The sequence below is a fragment of the Candoia aspera genome, chromosome 1 (genome assembly GCF_035149785.1).
Source record: "Candoia aspera isolate rCanAsp1 chromosome 1, rCanAsp1.hap2, whole genome shotgun sequence".
Classification (NCBI taxonomy): domain Eukaryota; kingdom Metazoa; phylum Chordata; class Lepidosauria; order Squamata; family Boidae; genus Candoia; species Candoia aspera.
The window spans coordinates 3,579,226-3,596,984 of record NC_086153.1 but is presented as its reverse complement, the minus strand read 5'-3'; the positions used below and the strand labels follow the sequence as shown (position 1 = coordinate 3,596,984).

Genomic DNA, 17,759 nt, shown 5'->3' with positions numbered 1-17,759 from the left:
GAAGATGACTGTCAGGATCCCTAAAATGGACAACATGTTTTAATTTTAAACGCAGGTAATCTTCATAACCAGGAGGTGGAACAGCATCAAACTCTGGGGACCAAAAGTCCCAGATTCGGTTCCTGACATCTCCAGTTAGTGGGGTTCAGGTTGCCTCCAGGCCAAACATCTTACAGGGATCCCAGGTTCAAGATCACAAGCAGGATGGTTTTCTGCTTGAGTAAGAGAAAAATAATCAAATGCATCAAGAACGTCACAGCTAGTCCTCACTTGACAAGCACAATTGGGCCTGTAATTTCAGTTGTTAAGTGAAGCGGTCATTAAGCAAATCCAACCTGATTTTACAACCTTTTTTGCGGTGGTTATTAAGCAAATCACTGTGGGTGTTAAGCAAACTGTGTGATCGTTAAGCGAATCACGCAGTTCCCCATTGATTTTGCTTGTCAGAAGCCAGCTGGGAAGGTAGAAAATGGCGATCACATGACCACGGACACTGTGACAGTCATAAATGTGAACTGGTTGCCAAGCATCCAAATCATGATCATGTGACTGTGGGGACACTGCAATAGTCATAAGCGTGAGGACTGGTCATAAGTATTTTTTTCCAGCACTGTCGTAAGTCTGAACTGTCACTAAACAAATGGTTGTTAAGTGAGGACTACCTGTGTAGTCCTTTTCTCCTTTGCATTTCCCCTGCCCTGTGCTTGTGATTTCTGACAGAATTGGAGAACTGCCCATTTGATCCATCGGAAGCTTCGTGTCCAGCGCAAACGGGGGGGTTGAAGAGGACAAAGGCTATGCACCTCTGGAGGAGTGTGCGCCTTTCCCAAATGCAGCATGTTCCCTGTTGCCCATGGAGGCAAGCTCTTCTGTGTCTAGCCTTTATGGCAGTGTTTCTCAACCATGGCTGGCTGGGGAATTCTGGGAGTTGAAGTCCACACAGCTTGAAGTAGCCAAGGTTGAGAAACACTGCTTTAGGGCTTCTGATCAAAGGCAAGGAAGTCTCTCCAGAGGTGAAAGCCTCTCTGGGCTTGTTTTGTGCTCTCGAGGCAACGAAGGTTCCTATTGTGGGATTGGAACTCGGTGCTCACAGGCAGCCATCTTGCTGCGAATGGTGGAATCATTTCCCGATGAGATCAAGGCACAGTGACCCTCCAGGAGATGTTGGTCAGCAGAAGAGGATGGGGTATGGCAGGCGCGACTAAGACGGCTACCCCTTTATTCAAGTTGGCCTTGCCACCCACCCCCCGCTTGGAAAAAGGTGATTCTGGCAGGGATTGCTGGAAGCACCAGTTCAGAATCTGGGTGGTTTCCTTGGAGACAGGTGGGGAATTTGGTGATCTGATGAGATAATAGGCTGGGTGGGTATTAAATAAAGTTGCCCTTGAATCAGACTCAGCTCCTCCTCCCTGCAAGGATAGGTCTGTCCACTCTGGGGGCAATGATAACAAGTGCTTCCCCTGCTGTGTCTCCTCCTCCTCCTCCCCAGTTGAAGTGATATCCCTGGGATTTCCTGTTGGTCTCCCATCCAATCCCCAACCATCTCTGCTGTTGAGCTTTTTTAAGATCGGCCCCATTTAGTCACAGGCTACCACCGCAGGAACAGCGTAGACATGAGGCTGCCTTTTTCAACCGTTGAACACACTTGGAATTTGAAGAGCCCACTGTAGGCGCTCTCACAAAATGGCTTCCATGACTGACATCATCAGTTACAAGACATGCTCCTGCTGTTCCCACTAAAGGTCTCCCCAGGAGGCTTTTGGACACCTGTTTCCCATTGCCTCCTCTTGCCAATAAAGCATGGGGCTGTAGCCCCCATCCTGCCCCACCCTTATTTTCCAAGGCACATGGGGCAAGCTTGAAGATACAGCATATGGCGAGGCTGTGTCCTGGGTTCAGTCAAAACTGTCAAGATGGGGACGGTGCAATCAAAGCCCATCTGCTTTTAATGTGCGTTGTGCATAAAAAGCAAGCAGAGCTTCAACTGCACCATCATGCCCACCATCTTGACCTTTTTGACTATACTCTGCCAACATCCCTGTTTCGCATTCTTCTCTGCAGCTTCCCAAAGATCCAAATGCAAAAAGAATGTTAAAATCAGACGGGGTGGTGCAACTGGCCCTGCCCACCAGATACTTGTGCAAATGTTGTTTGTTGCAAGCCCTAATCTGCTTTCTTGGTTCTGATTTGTGCCCAGCCTGGAGGTTTGGAAATGGAACGGAGGAAAACCCAGCGTTGTTAATGCGTAGCTATCAACCTACAAGAGAGCCAGTTTGGTGGTGTGGTTAAGGCACCGGGCTAGAAACCGGGAGACAGTGAGTTCTAGTCCCACCTTGGGCACAAAGCCTGCTGGGGGACCTTGGGCCAGTCACTTTCTCTCCGCCCCAGGAAGCAGGCAATGGCAAACCACTTCTGAAAAATGTTGCTAAGAAAACCGCAGGGACTTGTCCAGGCAGTCTCCGAGAATCGGACAAGATTGAATGGATTAAAAAAAAAATCAACCTACAATGTAAATCAGCCTGCATGTTGGGCTCTCTGGACCCTTTGAACTATTTCTCTGTGGGAAACAGCCCACAAGAGTGAAGCATGGTTCCTGTTCATTGATGGGAAGGCACTTCAAAAAGAAATGCTGAGTGAGAAAGGCTTGTTTGGATGTCTGCTTGCTTTGTCTTGGTGCGTGTGCTCCTCCGATCAAGAACCACAGAGCATCCCTCAGCCTCGTTCCAGCCTTACCCCGCAAGCCCAGGGACACCCACCACTTGGGGAAGTTCCATGCGCACAATGTCACCCTTCGAAGTGTCCACACGGGGCCAAGCCCAGCCCGCACCTGGCGTCTGAGTCAGGCCGCCAGATCCCTTCCCACCATTTCCTCCCTGCCCCTCCTGGAATGGAAAATGGGGTGAGCAGAGCGCCTCGGTGTCTGCGGCTCCCGGCCAGGTGCTCCTCCAGGGACTGGCCAGCTGCCACCCACAGGAATTCCACATTCTGCGGCTGGGAAGGGTCGGCTGGCCTGGGATGACACCAGCAACGCAGCCATCGTCGCTGAATGGGGGGTGGCGGGACTGGGCAGGAGGATTTAGCATTCGGGGCTTTATTTGGTGGGTGCAAAGAGGAGGGCCCAAGATGGGAGGGTGTCATGGCAATGCGGAAGACCATTGTTACTTCAAGGAGTTTAAGTGACGTATTCTGATTTTCTCCTTCGCACAAAGAAGCTTAGAGTTATACTAACGTTTAGCTGGGTTTTTTAAATTTCTGTTTGAAATGGGGGGGGGGGGAGAGAAAACCCCAAGATGGTTTTTGTTAAGCACTAGCTTATCTGTGTAGCTTCCCAGCCTCTTGGATCATGTCATCAACAGGGTTGCTCCGGACCCTGGGAACTATCCCATCAAGGCTGGATCCTGCAGCCTCCGTACCATGGAAAGAGGGTCACGAGGTTTCAGGGCCAGACTTTGATAAAAACCTTAGGGTTACCTTTTGAGCTTGGGAGCTTCTGCACAGACCCTGATCCCGGGCGCTGGGTGCAAAACGGGCTTGGGAAGCTTTCCCCTCAGGCTTGGGGCTGAGTCCTCTGGAAATGGGGCCACCCTGAGGTGTGTTTGCAGGGGCTTCTGCCCAGACCGGGGTGCTGGGTGCTGTGGGAATTGAGCTGACCTGGGGTATCTCTGCTGTCTTTATTAAGGGGCTCCTGACAGCCTATGGGAGATTGGGAATCAACTTGCTGGGTATGTTATGATTTTCCTTTCTTTATGCTGTGCTTTTTATGCTTCCGTTTAATCGGCCTAAACTGTGTTTCTGTTTAAATTTGCTTGCTAAAGTTTATAATAAAGCTTAAAATCTCTCTATCCACTAGTGTGCTTATTGTCGCTGGATCTAAAAGAACCAGTTGTCTGAGCACCTGATCACTGCCTGGACACTGGGCAGAACAATGTACCTTTTGCACTCTGGATTTTTGTATTGTGTGAATTGAGCCAAAAACTCAGTGATTTCAGGTAAATTGTTTATTTTAGACCGGGGGAAGGAGGCAAATAAGGGTGGGGTTTTTTTTGGTGGAATGAGTTATTCTTTTACAGGTAGTCCTTGCTTAACGACCACAATTGGGACCGGAATTTTGGTTGCTAAGTAAGTGGTCATTAAGTGAATCTGACCCGATTTTACCTTTTTGTGGTAGTCATTAAGCAAATTGCCGTGGGTGTTAAATGAACCATGTGGCTGTTAAGTGAATCACACAGTTCCCCATTGATTTTCCTTGCCAGAAGCTGGCCAGGATGGTTGAAAATTGTGATCATGTGACTGTGGGGATGCTGCAACGGTCGTGTGAGGACTTGTCACAGGTTGTTTTTTCTCCACACTGTCGTAAGTCAAACCATCACAAAAAGGTTAAGCAAGGACTACCTGTAAATGCATTTGGTGCAGATTTGCATTATAATTATTATTTGCATTTTATATTTATTTATATTGTGTTTTATATTGGTAGTTTGTTTTTATTTTTATTGGATTTTAACATTTATTGTTATGGTATGAATTTTATTGTAAACCGCCCAGAGTCCCTCTTTTGGGGGAGATGGGCGGTAACAAAATTTGAATAATAAATAACATAATGTCTGCGTGTCTCCTTCTTCAAAATAGCAAAAGACTATGCAGCATTCCCACTCTGATTTGGCATTGTCTGATTTGCAAATATTCTCTCCCTTTTCCTAAGGCCCATCCTGATTTTTAAAAAAGAGCAGTGTCTTCACAGAATCACCAAGCCCATTTTGAGGAGGGCAGTGTGCCTGTATGTTGTAGTTTTTATTTTTCTGGAATTCTTCCTTCATGGACTTTGCGGCAGAGAGTTCCCGCTGGCTCTGAACACCAGCCATGTCTGCAGAAGGTCACTTTGGCAAAACTCAGTGGAAGAGAAAAAAAGAGAGAATCTGCTGGTTGTTAAAAAGCAAAGAACAAGGCTTGGCAAAGGTCACCTGTATGCAGAAAACACTGAAGTTCTGCAGGTTGGGTTAGAAATCTTTATTTAAAAAAAATATATGCAAGACAAAATTCGTATTGTGGGTGGAGAAGATTAAGCTTTCATTGCTCCTTATGGTGAGATCAGGAAATCCTCAACAATCAAACAGGGCAGAGCCTCGTGCTGCAGAAGGAATGCTAGGTTACCATATAGTTTGAAGGCCTTAAGAGCTCAAAGGAGGGAGCCTGATGCCTCTCTGCATGAGTCCAGCGCATAATTTTATTTTTTACTCTTACATTAGTGATTACTGTAATTTTATACTGTATATTTTATTTATTGTATGATTGTTGTTTTAATTGATTATTGTAAACCGCCCAGAGTCCCCCGATGGGAGGAGATGGGCGGGGACAAATTGGATAAGTAAGTAAGTAAGTAAGACAGGTTTCCTTCCTATCCACCTCTCTTGGGGACACAATCTGGACTGTGATTCAGAAACCCACTTCAGCTCCCCTTCCGGCGTCACAGCTCTTTGGAATCAGTGCATTTGGGCCCACGAGTTCCACCGGGAAGCCATCAGCCCATGTCTGGACACGCAAAAGGATACAGTGCCCTGCTCTCTGAAGAGTCTCCCCTTTGTCTCTCTGCCTGAGTTCCCACTCCTGCTCTCCAGCTCGACGGGAACGGTTCCAAGGCTCTCGTGAAAGAAAACGGTGTAGTTTGGGCCAGTGTTTCTCAACCTTGGCAAATTTAAGGCGCCTGGACTTCTGGACATGCTGGCAGGGGAATTCTGGGAGTCGAAGCCCAGACAACTTAAAGTTGCCAAGGTTGAGAAACACTAACTTAGACTGTAATTTAGACAGACAGACAATTTGCTTGAAGCACTATTAAAAATCTAACAGGAATAAAACGATGAAGAGCATGGAAATTGGGAACATATCCCTTATCCTCATCCATTCCAGCACTCTTTGAACCTTTGCATGGCTTAGGCCAATCTTCCCCCATGTCCATCATCCTCTACACAGCACATCTTAGGTGGGAATAATGGGCATGGTATACTGATCCTTTGGGGTGACACAAGCTTGGAGAAAGCTGGGTCAGAGGAAGGATGAATCTAGATGTTGTACAAATCCATAGTTAGTTCTTTGGGATTCAGCCAGATGGAATAAATCAATAAATTAAGGTGGGCTTACAGTATAACTTAGCAGGGGCCTGTGTGGCAGGGCAAAAATTCAAGATGGTGCCTGTACCCCGACCTTCAAAGCCCCACCCCTTTGTATGTGACGCATGCAAAAAAGGGGGTGGGGTTTTGATGCTGCAGTTGTGGCCACCATCTTGACCTTTTTGACCACCCAGGCAGGCACCTCTGCTTAGAAGCATTTTGTGTAGGGCACATGATTACGGTTCGCTCATCGTTCCAAAATGTTTCCCAGGAATCCATGGGCCAGATTTGCCCACTGTGCTAAACCAAAAGGTGGTTTGTGTGTGGCTTGCTATCCCAGCCTGCAATCCATGATTTGTGGCTCAGCAGGTTAGCTGGGCCCAGCCTATTGTAGCTTCTTCAGCAAAACCTGGCTGGGGGTGCCAAGTAAGGCTTAGCAGGTGCGAACCAGGTCTGGTTTCAGCTCTTGCATTTTTCACATGCTTACGTGTACTCAAGTCCTTGGGCTGGTGGATCATGGAGGAAAACCAGCGACAGAGGGGCCCTGGCCCTTAGGACGTCAGGCCTCACTCGGGAGGGATCTCAGAGGGTGACAGCAGCTCTCTTGAAAAAGTCCCCCATCCTATGAAAAAGGCCACATCTACGCACACAAAAGAACGTAAAACTCTGCTGTGCATCAAGTCACACTGAAGGTCTGGTCAAGGCACTGGCCGGCCTGGGCGATCAGCTTTCCCAGTTCTTCCTGGGAACGGATGTGTGAAGGCTGAACTGGGCCCTGAGCAAGTAAAGCTACAGAACTGGCAATTAACGGTCAACCACCACATCCTGCCACCTCTCCTGCGCACATGATTCCTGCAAAATTTAACTTCCTTGTACCACAGACATCACTGATCGGCACAGCTTCTCGCTTTCACCCACGTGCGCAGAAATCAGCCTTGCTCTGATTACGCTTGCTTAAATGTCATGTTGCAAAAATGAGCTGAGCAGCTTTTTAATGGAAGGACCTGATTTAGGAAAACAAACCAAAATCAAACCCATCAAGACACTGGACAATCTGCTTTATTAACAGAAAACGTACAACATCGGAGTCCTAATTATTATCCAGAATCATTTGGGAAGGAAGGAGGGAGAGAGGGAAGGAAGGAAGGAAGGAAGGGGAGGGAGGGAAAGGAAAAAAGAGAGAAAGAGAAAAGAAAAAGCAAGAGAGAAAGGAAGTGAGAAAGAAAGAAAGAAAAAGAAAGAGAAAGAAAGAAAAGAAAGAAAGAAAAAGAGCAAGAGCGAGCAAGCAGGCAGGCAGGCAGGCAGGGAGACCGAAAGAGAGAGAGAAAGGAAGGGAGGGACAGAAAGGAAAGGAAGAAAGAGAGAGACACAAAGAGAGACAGAAAAAGCAAGAGCAAGCAAGCAGGCAAGGAGGAGGAGGGGGAGGGAGGGAGGGAGGGAAGGAGAAAGGGAAGGAGGAAGGAAAAGAGAGAAAGCAAGCAAGCAAGCAGGCAGGTAGCCAAGGAAGACAGAAAGGGAGAGAGAAGGGAAGGGAGGGACGGAAAGGAAAGGAAGGAAGGAAGGAAGAATACAGAAGACCTTACTATTTACAAGTAGTGAGTTTCTGAACAGGGGAAACGGCCTCCCTGTGTTTTAAACATTTCTGCAGTTCGAGGGCACTGGTGGGAAGAGCGAGATCGCAGGGCAGTGACCTCCTGGGCAGGTTCCCTTGTCACAGCTGTCAGGAAGTCTATAAAACTTGGGAGGTCCAAGTTACACCTTCCTCAACTAGACTTTCCTTTTGCAAACGGATCTGAATCGAGGGCGAGCACTGCTCACCCTGGATTGCAACCAACTGGGGCAAAGGGACAACAGAGTGGCTTGCTTTGAGGGCGCATGCACGGGGCCAGCAACAGGTGGTCTGCAGAACTCGCCCTTGCCCCCCAAAATTAAGAGCGACTCCCCTGACCCCAGGGCAATGCGATCCATCTCCAAAGGCCATTTGGGGAAGGGGAGACCCCTTCCCTTTGAAAAACACCCGAGCTCCAGGAACACTTGGAAAGCTGGAACGGGTCAGCCCCTTCCAAGGCTTCCTGTTTTTAACTGATGCAGCTGCAAAGCAACCCAGACTTTGGGGGAGTGAAGGCTACCTTTGCATTCCCAAGGGCTAGCGTGGAGTGATATGCCAGCCAAGCATTTGGAGTGCAGGGCTCAAGGCTCCCAAAGCACCGTTTTCTGGAAAGGAGAACGAAAAAGCAAGAAATCAGCTGAAAAAGCAAGAAATCAGCTGAAAAAAGCAAGAAATCAGCTGTCCTGGCTTGCTTTAGACACAGACACCCCTCCTGGCAATTCCATGCCCAGAAGCTCTCCGCGCCCCACGGCGGGAAAAGGTCACTTCCAGAAAAGAACCCAGATCCAGGAACTTGGGAAGCAAAAAGTCTTGGTTCATTCCAGGCAGGTGAAGGGCACAGAAAGGAGCAGGCACAGTTTTATAAAGCACACACACACCACAGAGCACAGAAAGAGAAGGGGAAGGGCTGTGCACATTCTGTGCTGACTTTGGAAAACACAAGGGCCTCCTGTGTGGTTTAAAAAAAAAGATCAGGAATGTTTTGCCCCGCCAAGAACCAATAGCTATGAAAATGAACAGGGTGGGGAGGGGTGGAAGGCTCTATTGTTGGGACCAAATCCAAGGCGGGTAAGATCCGGATGAATCTCGGCAGGGGTCTTTGCTGGGTTTGAGTTGGCTGGTGAAGGGGACCCTAAGTTCTTTCCCCCCCACCCGCAGAGCAACAGGGGACTGACATGGCGTAAGAGTTGCCCCCAAGTTGGGGACAAGAGGACAGAGGGAATCTAACGAGGAATTGGTTTCCAGAGTGGGTTTTGGACACAGGCCAATGAATGAAAAGTGACCTTGAGGTCTACTCCCCCCCCATCTGCCTCCCCATCTAAGGAAACGCCTTCCAGTGAAACTGCCAGCCGCTTCTAAGACCAGCAACTCTTCCTGAAACTAACTCTGCCCCAGGGCCCAGTTTCTAAGTTTCTTCAGCCCAGGCAGGCTAATTAGAGACGACATCAATGTTTCTCAACCTTGGCAGCTTTAAGCTGGGTGGACTTCAACTCCCAGAATTCCCCAGCCAGCATGAGTTGGCTGGGGAATTCTGGGAGTTGAAGTCCACCCAGCTTAAAGCTGCCAAGGTTGAGAAACGCTGGTCTACGTGATGAAGATGCTGACAGCAGGCAAAATCACCAGGGAGTCATGCGCTGGAAAACAAAGAGAAAGCCCATGGGGTACCAAGCGAAAGAGGAAGGAGTGGGCATCCGATGAAAAAGAGGATGGGGCCATCCAGGAACGACTGAAATCAAAAGCCTGGGTTCAGGGGCACTGCGGGGCAGCGCTCTTTCTGGGCGGAGAAGTCTGGGGTGTTCAACCCCCCCTCCGCTCTTGGAAAGAAAACTGCCTTGAGAAAGATTAGCCCGTTGCAAAAGGAGATTCCAAATGTGCACAGGCGGAGGTCAGCAGTCCTATGGGCCTACACCTTAGAAATAAAATAAGCCCCTGCAAAATCCCAGGGATCTCATCTCTGACATCTCCGTCGAGGACGCCCCGAGTCTCTGGAGCATACTAACATCCTGCAAAACGTTGGGGTGGTCCTGGGATTTGGGGAGTGCTGAAATTCACTTGGGAGATCCGCCGTATAAGCTCCAGGGTGCCAGGCAGCCAGAGACAGCTGGCAGGGATAGTGGGGGCCCAAAGGCAGAGCCCCTGGAAAGCGGCCGTAACCTTGGACCACGGTGCCTTCAGGAGCTGCAGAAGAAGCCAGCGGGGGACCAGCTAGAGTCTCTTCTTGATCAGCTTTTCCAGCTTGCGGATCCGCGACGACTCCTGCTCGGGCGTGGGGGCCGTCAGCGAGACGCAGCTGCCGCCCTCTGCCCCCGAGGGGGGAGCCGGGAGCCTCTGACGGAATAAGTCCAACATGCTACTTTGCTCACTTCGCTTGAGACCCTGTGCGGGCATGGGGGAGGGAGGAAAAGAAGATGGTGTAATGGTATGTGGGAAAGGCCTTGGGAGAAGGGGCGAAGCGATGCTGCCTAGGGAACAGCCAGAGAAGAGACTTCATAGCCCGAAGCTGCACAATGGGTGGAGAAAGAGGCTCAGGAGGGACCCTCCCTAGTTTCTTGGGCTGTAAAGGAGATGGCGGGAGATTTGTACTTTCAGACTTGCCAGGTTCTGCTAATGGAGCCTGACAATAAAATAGAATTAGCTCATCTGGTCTGGTCTACCTGGGAAGGCTGACAGAGGGCCACCACCGACGTGACTCAGCACCCACGCCTGGCCTCAGATCTTGCCCTAAGGTGGGCTCTGCAGGACCCGAATGCCTTGCCTCATTATTTCATGTTGGATTTATGGAGAAGGCCGTACAGAGAGAAAGTGGTAAAGGGGATCCTGCTAAGGACAGGCTGCACCCCTCCAGAGCATCTGGAAGCTACCCCTCCAGATGTAGCGGGATGGCAACCTGGCTGGGAAGTTGGGCAGCGGTAGCAATGCAAAGCCGCCATGATACTGAGAGGGGTCCCAGGAAAGATGAGTTACGTGGCATCTCAATGCTTCTAAAAGAAAGTGGGTTGGGGCAAACTCGGGCAGACAGACTTGTCTTCTTTTTACCCAGATGTGCCAGGACTGGAACCCAACTCGTCCTGGGCATGCCAGGCCCTTCGACACCCATCTTCCCAAATTCTTCTATGCTCCAGAGCGAGTGAAATAGCTCTGGCCTTCCTCATCGCGCCCGGCTCACCTTCATCTCCAGAATCTTCTGGAAAGTATCGGCGGCGCAGTCAGACAGGAGTTTGATGTAGTTGTCCACAAACACCACAGCGGGCTCATGGGGGGCCATCACAACCTGCAGGGACAGAGAAGCAGCCAACTGTCAGACGGAAGAGGCCCCTGCAGGACAGCTGTGTAAGCGCCGGCCCTGCGAGGTAGACCAGACTAGGGAACTAAAGTCATGCATGCTAAGACTACTTAGTTATAGTAACAGAATCTTGCAAGTCTGAATGTGCTTCCCCCTCCCTCCCTCTGTCTTCGTGGGAACTAGGGAGGGGCTTGTCTGCGACGCTTTCTCAGGTTACATTCCTGCCCCGGACTCAGTCCTCTTTTATCTGACCACTGACTTGGTAGTGGCTCTTCCTCTTGTCCTTCAAGGCCATTCCTTCTGCCCTCCACACCTAGTGTGTGGTAGCCCAAAATCAGGAGTAGGGTTGCACCTTTTCCGACAAACAGGTTTGATTAAAAGGCAGCTTTCACATGCTGCAGCTCACTTCCTCTGATGTCCAAAGTGGCTAGACTGGCACAGGATTTAAATTACATTTTGTTCTTCTTATTTTGTTCTCCTATGATTCACCTTATTGAAGAGGTTGCTAATGTTTTTGCAAAAATCAGAAGCCATCTGGCAGCGCCTTTTCCGACTCACGCCTTTTATTAAAAGGCAGAAGCTTTCGTGAACTGCAGGCGCCTTTTAATAAAAGGCGTGAGTCGGAAAAGGCACTGCCAGGCTCCTTCTAAAAAATCTTCCCTCTCTGAAACAACATTCAGTCTGTTTCCTTTTCCCTGTCTGCATTTCATCCCCGCACAGGCCTGCAAAATAAAGTGAATGTGATTTTTAATTCTAATTCTTAATTCTAGCCAAGTGAGAAGGCAGGTTCACTCCAAAGATCTCCAGCAATCAGGCCCCTGCGAGGCTTCTCATCCTATTCCAAAAAGCTGCTACTGGCCTTCTGATTTTTTTAGGGAAGAGCTTCTGCATCTTGGCACCCCAGAGCTGCAAGGCAGAACCCCGGACGTGAGAAGCCACTCGAGAACAGGGGAATGCAAGTTGTGATCCGCCGCAACCCTTCCTGCCCGCCCCCCATGGCATCCTCACCAGGCACGAAGCAGCTGCCACCAGCCTTCCCCATGATCTCACTGGAAATGCCAAAGGGTTTCCCACCCAGGGAAAAAGCTGAAAGCCTCACCTCCAGAACGGGGAATGGAATTTGGGGAATGAGGCCCCGCGGTCTTGCCTTTAAAAGTGAGCAACAGCTCGTCAAGCCCACAATCGGGGTTGAGGGGAAGGGGAAGAGAGGAAGCTGCAGACAGGGAAGCAAGACCGGGCTGCCCCTGCTCCCTGCCCCTCCAACATTGCCGTTGTTAGCTGCAAGCATGGGAGAAGGAAAGGGGAAACGTCCAGCCGTCAAATCATGTGGGTTGCATTAAACTGGCTAGATCGGTTTTATTTTAACTCCCATCTATGACACACCACCCAAAGCTGAAATGGAGTTGGGCGGCTTAGGCATTTAATAAAAATAAAACAAAAATGTGGAAAGTGGGCGGGGGGAGAGGAGAGAGATCTCCCCCTCCTAAAATGAAGCACGCAGCCAGCCTTTGCAACAGCCGCTCCAGGCAGGGTGCCAGCTTTCTTCAACTCGGTGCCCTCGAGACGTATGGGAGTTTGAGTGGGGGATGGGGAGAGGTGGCGGGGGATTATGGGAGTCGCTCCAACACCGCAGGGGGGCTTCAGGCAGGAGGAGACCGATGCAGCCTGGGGCAGTGCTGGGGGAAGGAATCCTCCGCCAGTTTTCACACTGGCCCCTTATGTGCAGGAGCATCTTCTTCCCCAGCAACATTTAAGGAAGAACGTGCTTGGCCCAAGTTATTCATGATTATCCAGTGGGTTTCTAGCCTCCGTTTCATGCAGAAGCAAAAGTTGGCTCCCTCCTCCTATTTTTCCCCATAACCCAAACGCTCCGAGGGGCTGACCTGAGACACTGACCAGCCCCAAGTCTCTCCCTGAGGTTCTGTGGCTGAGGGGGGGCCAGAACCCGGGACCCCCCATTTCTGGCCTGGCACCTCTACAACGCGGCTGCAGGCCAGCAGCTGGTCCCTCCCCTCCCCGGACGCGCTCTGGAGGGTTTTAGAAAAGAGCGGGCAGGTCTGGAAGCGGCAAAGGGTGTACCTTGAGGATCATCTCGGCCCGCGTCATGCCCTTGACCACGATCTTTGTGTAGCTGGCGGGCGCCTTCCTCACCACCTGTGAGCCGATGGACGGCAGGTCTAGCAGGACCATTTTCAAGGAGTGAGTGTCCAGCAGCAGCTGAAGCAGATAATAAGGATGAGGGTGAGGATGAGGATGATGCATCTTACAAGTGTACCAAGGCATGACTCACTTCAGAAAAATAGTACAGATCCAATCCATTAATATATGTTCACAACTTAACAGCCAAATTAGTAAACAAATGTTAACGGGGTATATATTTAAAATAAGGCCCTGTGAAACAACTGAGCATGTGTACATCCATAATTGACATAAACCAGGTATTCCTCTAGGAACTATCAAGACTGACACAACTAGAAAGGCATATCCAGGTTTTATAGATTGGAAAAGGCAGTACAAGTAGTCCTCGACTTACGACCATTTGTTTAACAACGGCCTGAAGTTACAATGGCCTCGGAATGAGTGCTTTACAGCCTATAAAGCACATCCGAGCATCGCAAAACGTCACACGACACCCCCCCCCATGGTAACATAATAGTATTTTGGGCGCTTGGCCACCAGCTCACATTTACAACAGGTTGCAGCATCCCACGGTCACGCAATTGTGTTTTGCGACATTTTTTGCCATTCGCTGGCAAAAAACACCCATTGGGGAAACTGGATTCGCTTAATGACCATGGTGATTTGCTTAACAACCCGTGATTCGCTTAACGGCCACTGTAAAAATGGTCGTAAAATTGGGTCCGGTCACATGGTGACTCAACTTACGACCACAACAACTTACAATGGAAATTCCAGTCCCAGTTGTGGTCATAAGTCGAGGACTACCTGTACTTAGCTGCAAGACTCTCTGCAGGAACAGGGTTCGTCTGGTTAGTGGGTCAGCTTCAACAGCCTTCACCATGAGTAACCATAAGCAAACTTGGGATGTTAGGCAGGTCTTTAACTGACTTGGGTGTGTTACAGCTCATTATTTCAAGTCATTTAAAGACCTGCCTAACACCCTAACCATGGCTGTGCTTACCTGAGCACAGCTGAAAAGATGCATTTGAGTCGATGTGAATATATGTATACATTTTTATTATTATTCTAACATTTAATCTCAGAGGCAAAAGGGAGAAAAGACGGCAAGCAGGCAATTGCAAGACCGCAGGCTTTCCTTTGGGTATTCAGGGTCCTGTTCCCCATGAGGTTGAGGAATTTGGCTTTGGAAGACAAGATTCACCAGAAAGCCACAGTGACAACGGTTAGGACGGATCAAGGGACAGTTGTTTTATAAAAGCCCCTACGGCTGTCAAACAAATATTGTTTTAATGCATTGTAAGCCGCCCAGAGTCGTGTTTGAGATGGGTGGTGGAAAAATGTGCTAAACAAACAAACAAATAAATTGCCAAGTATCGGCATAACTTTGAGCTAAAAGTTGGAGCGCAGGGGGAAAAACCGTTTCTGCCCTGGGTATGTGTGGGCATGGGCGTGGACTGATCAAAGTGGACTGTACAGCAATCAAGAGGTTATCCTACATTCCAAGCCCTGGGAAACCGAAACTGCTTTTCGCTGTCTTTTGGCATAAATCAAATAAGGAAAAACCGGACAGACGAGGTGACATTCCCTCTTTCTATCAAATCCCTCTCAAAATCCCAGACACACCCCGGGACAAAGTAGGAGCAGAGGCAGGATCTGAATCCACACCCCCTCCCCAAAAGAGATAAAGCCTCAGTCCAGCAGGCTTCAGAACCCCGACCCTTTCGAAAATAGGAGCCTACGGAGAGGAAGCGTGGAAGGGTCTGGCCCAAAGTGTTCCAGGATGGGAGGATAAGTCATTCAGGCTCTATCTCCCGCAAGCCAAGGAGGTGGGGACCGTTTAAAGCCCTCCGCGAGGCAGGAAAAAAACAGCAAAATCCCTGCTCTGAATCTCATTTGCTACGCTGGTGGAAACAGGGAGCAGGAGACATTTGAACCGGAGGCAAAAGAATGGCTGCCCCCCTACTCGATGCACACAGGAGCAGCTGCTACCCTGACTGGCAGCGGAGTGCCTGGCCCGCCGTAGCCACGTCTCGCCCAAAGGCCACCGAGACAGGTGCCCGTGTGTGTGTGGAGGGTGGGAGCCTAAGGGGTGACAGGCCCCAACAGGTGCCGTTCTTGGACAGGACGCGTGGGAGACCCCAGATCTGTATCGGCCTCTGGTTCAGTGGACCAGAAGTCAAGCTGGCCGGCTGGATGAATTTTGGGGCTTAAGAGGCTGCTTGGCTAATACAGGCAGCTCAGAGTATACAGGTAATCCTTGACTTACAAACACAATTGGAACCGGAACTTCTGTCGTTAAGCGAGGCAGTCATTAAGTGAGTCATGCCCAATATTACTTTTGCCATGGTCATTAAGCGAATCACTGAGGTCATTAAGTGAATCGCATGGTCGTTAAGTTAACCCAGCTTCCCCCAATGACTCTGCTTGTTGGAAGCTGGTTGGGAAGGTCGCAAATGGCAATCAGGTGACCCCGGGATGCTGCCAAGCACCTGAATTTTGATCGCATGACTGCAGGGACACTGAAACGGCTGTAAGAGTGAAGAACAACTGTAAGTCGTATTTTTCAATGCCGTTGTAACTTTGAACGGTCACTAAATTAATGATTGTAAGTTGAGGACTACCTGTAAAGGCATTTAGAGCCAAGCTTGGGGAAGGTAGGAGAGAGCTGTTAAGGAGGGGCTTGGAGAAGCAATTAGAGTCTGGAGACAGAAGCAAATGTGAGAAAGAAACTCAAGAGAACCCCGCCTTGATTTTCTTTAGCATAAGAGGGGGAGAGAGATAAACTTGAGACAGGCTTTCAAGATTCTGTTATCATATCCTACCATGAGAAAGGAGCATTCCTAGAATCCCTGCAGGGTCTGATTCTTAACCCGGTCTACCTCGAAGGGTTACACAGTCTGTCATTTCCCCCCACAACCTAGCCTGTCTTTGAGCAGCTCCTGCTCTTTTCAGCTGCACAAATGGAGAACACGGGGCAGACCTCCTCCTCAACTGGGCCAGCTGGTAGGAGCATCTCTGCTGGGGGATTATTTTTGTTGCCCCAGGAAACACTTGACAGCCAGAATCTCACAGTAGTCCACAAATCCCACAAGAGGCCTTGGGAAAAGCAGGCCCAGTCCTTTCCTTTCCTTTCCTGTCTCCTTCCCTTTTTACAAACCCTCCCTCCCTCCCTGATTACCGTTAAAGAAAAGAGTTGAAACAGCAAAGACCGACTAGGAGGTTGGCAAAATCCGCACAGGGCAGAGCAAGGGGACCAAGAAGCTCCCACCTCCTATCACTTCCACCCTCCTTCCACCTCGTATCCCTTCAGGATCTGCCAGGAAAGCCAACGGGGTCGCAACCAGCGAGAGAGAGGAGACGGCTGAGTTTTAAAGAGCAAAGAGGTAAAATCACGGAGGAGAGGAGGCACTATTTTAGAAAGGAAGAACCGAAACAAGGCTCAGGGAGCCCCAAAGCCAAGTGCATTCTCCATCTGAGCATCGGTCTAGTGGTCGGGTCTGCAATTTCTGCCGCTCCCTGAACGAGTCACATTCCTTCAACGTATTTTGGATGCCCCACACAAGACATTCCTCATGAGGCCCACCTGGCACCAACCTGGGCAGTCGCCCTGAGGCCAGGCTGGTGCTTGGCTGTTCCAATTCCTTTGTGTGAGTTTGTCCTGCTGCACCTGGAATCTCCCTAATGAAATACAGACACGAGGCTACTGTGATTGCCAGTGGTATCAACAAAATGCTCAAATGGTCTGAAACAGTTTGGTGACCCCAAAAGCAGGATGTCGCATTCCGATCAAGCCAGTTCTTCTGACCACCCCCACCCCCAGCTCTTTGCCAAAATCCCCTTCCCCAAACTGGAACTTGGATTCTCACCTGTTCGGCCCCTACCATGCTGATCGGCTTGCACTTGAAAAGGTGGTTAATGAACTTGGGGATGAAACAGCTGTGGGAAAGAAGGGAAGAAATGAAGGTTGCCCACTCGCCATCTAACCCAACGTTTCTCAGCCTCAGCAACATTAAGATGCTGGCTGGGGAACTGGGGGAGTTGAAGTTCACACATCTCGAAGCTGCTAAGGCTGAGAAATGCTGCTGTAGACGTCGAAGCACATTCCCACGATTTCGCACTGGCCAACGTACCTGCCTATTCTGTCAACAGCACTGTTCTCATCTGAGGCATCCAAACTACACTTTTAATGGCTTGTTTTTAAATTTCCTGGGATGGGGGAGAAGTTGCGAGATCCCTCTTAAGTGTCTTTTCCAAGTGGGAAGGATATGGATCCAATTTTAAAAATCACACAAAGTTTAATTCCTCTGTATTCAAAGGAACTCCCCCCTCCCGCATGGTCCAAGATGCCTGTTCCCTAGGTTCTTGTAATGGTATGAGGGAATGACCTTGGGAGACAGGAGGAAGAGATGCTGCCTAAGGAACGGTCAGATAAGAGGCGGCATAGCCCACAGCTGCATAATGGGTGGGGAAAGAGGCTCAGGAGGGACCCTCCCTAGTTTCTCAGGCTGTAAAGGAGACGGGGGAAAGAGATGCTGCCTGGAGAATGGTCAGGTAAGAGGGACCATAGCCCTCAGCTGCATAATGGCAGGAGAAAGAGGCTCAGAAGGGACCCTCCCTAGTTTCT

The 17,759-nt window shown here is 49.7% G+C and overlaps 1 protein-coding gene across 1 annotated transcript in view; it reads right to left on the bottom strand.

Moving 5' to 3' along the window:
- Positions 1 to 9,663: 9,663 nt before the first annotated feature.
- Positions 9,664 to 17,759, bottom strand: part of VPS53 (VPS53 subunit of GARP complex) — a 47,233-nt gene continuing 39,137 nt past the window's right edge. Inside the window, exons 19-22 of the mRNA XM_063296165.1 lie at positions 17,002 to 17,071; positions 13,073 to 13,210; positions 10,877 to 10,981; positions 9,664 to 10,086 (exon numbers count right to left, since the gene is read on the bottom strand). Coding sequence (XP_063152235.1) covers positions 9,916 to 10,086; positions 10,877 to 10,981; positions 13,073 to 13,210; positions 17,002 to 17,071 — 484 coding nt within the window. The 3' untranslated portion in view covers positions 9,664 to 9,915. The remainder of the gene's footprint in view (positions 10,087 to 10,876; positions 10,982 to 13,072; positions 13,211 to 17,001; positions 17,072 to 17,759) is intronic.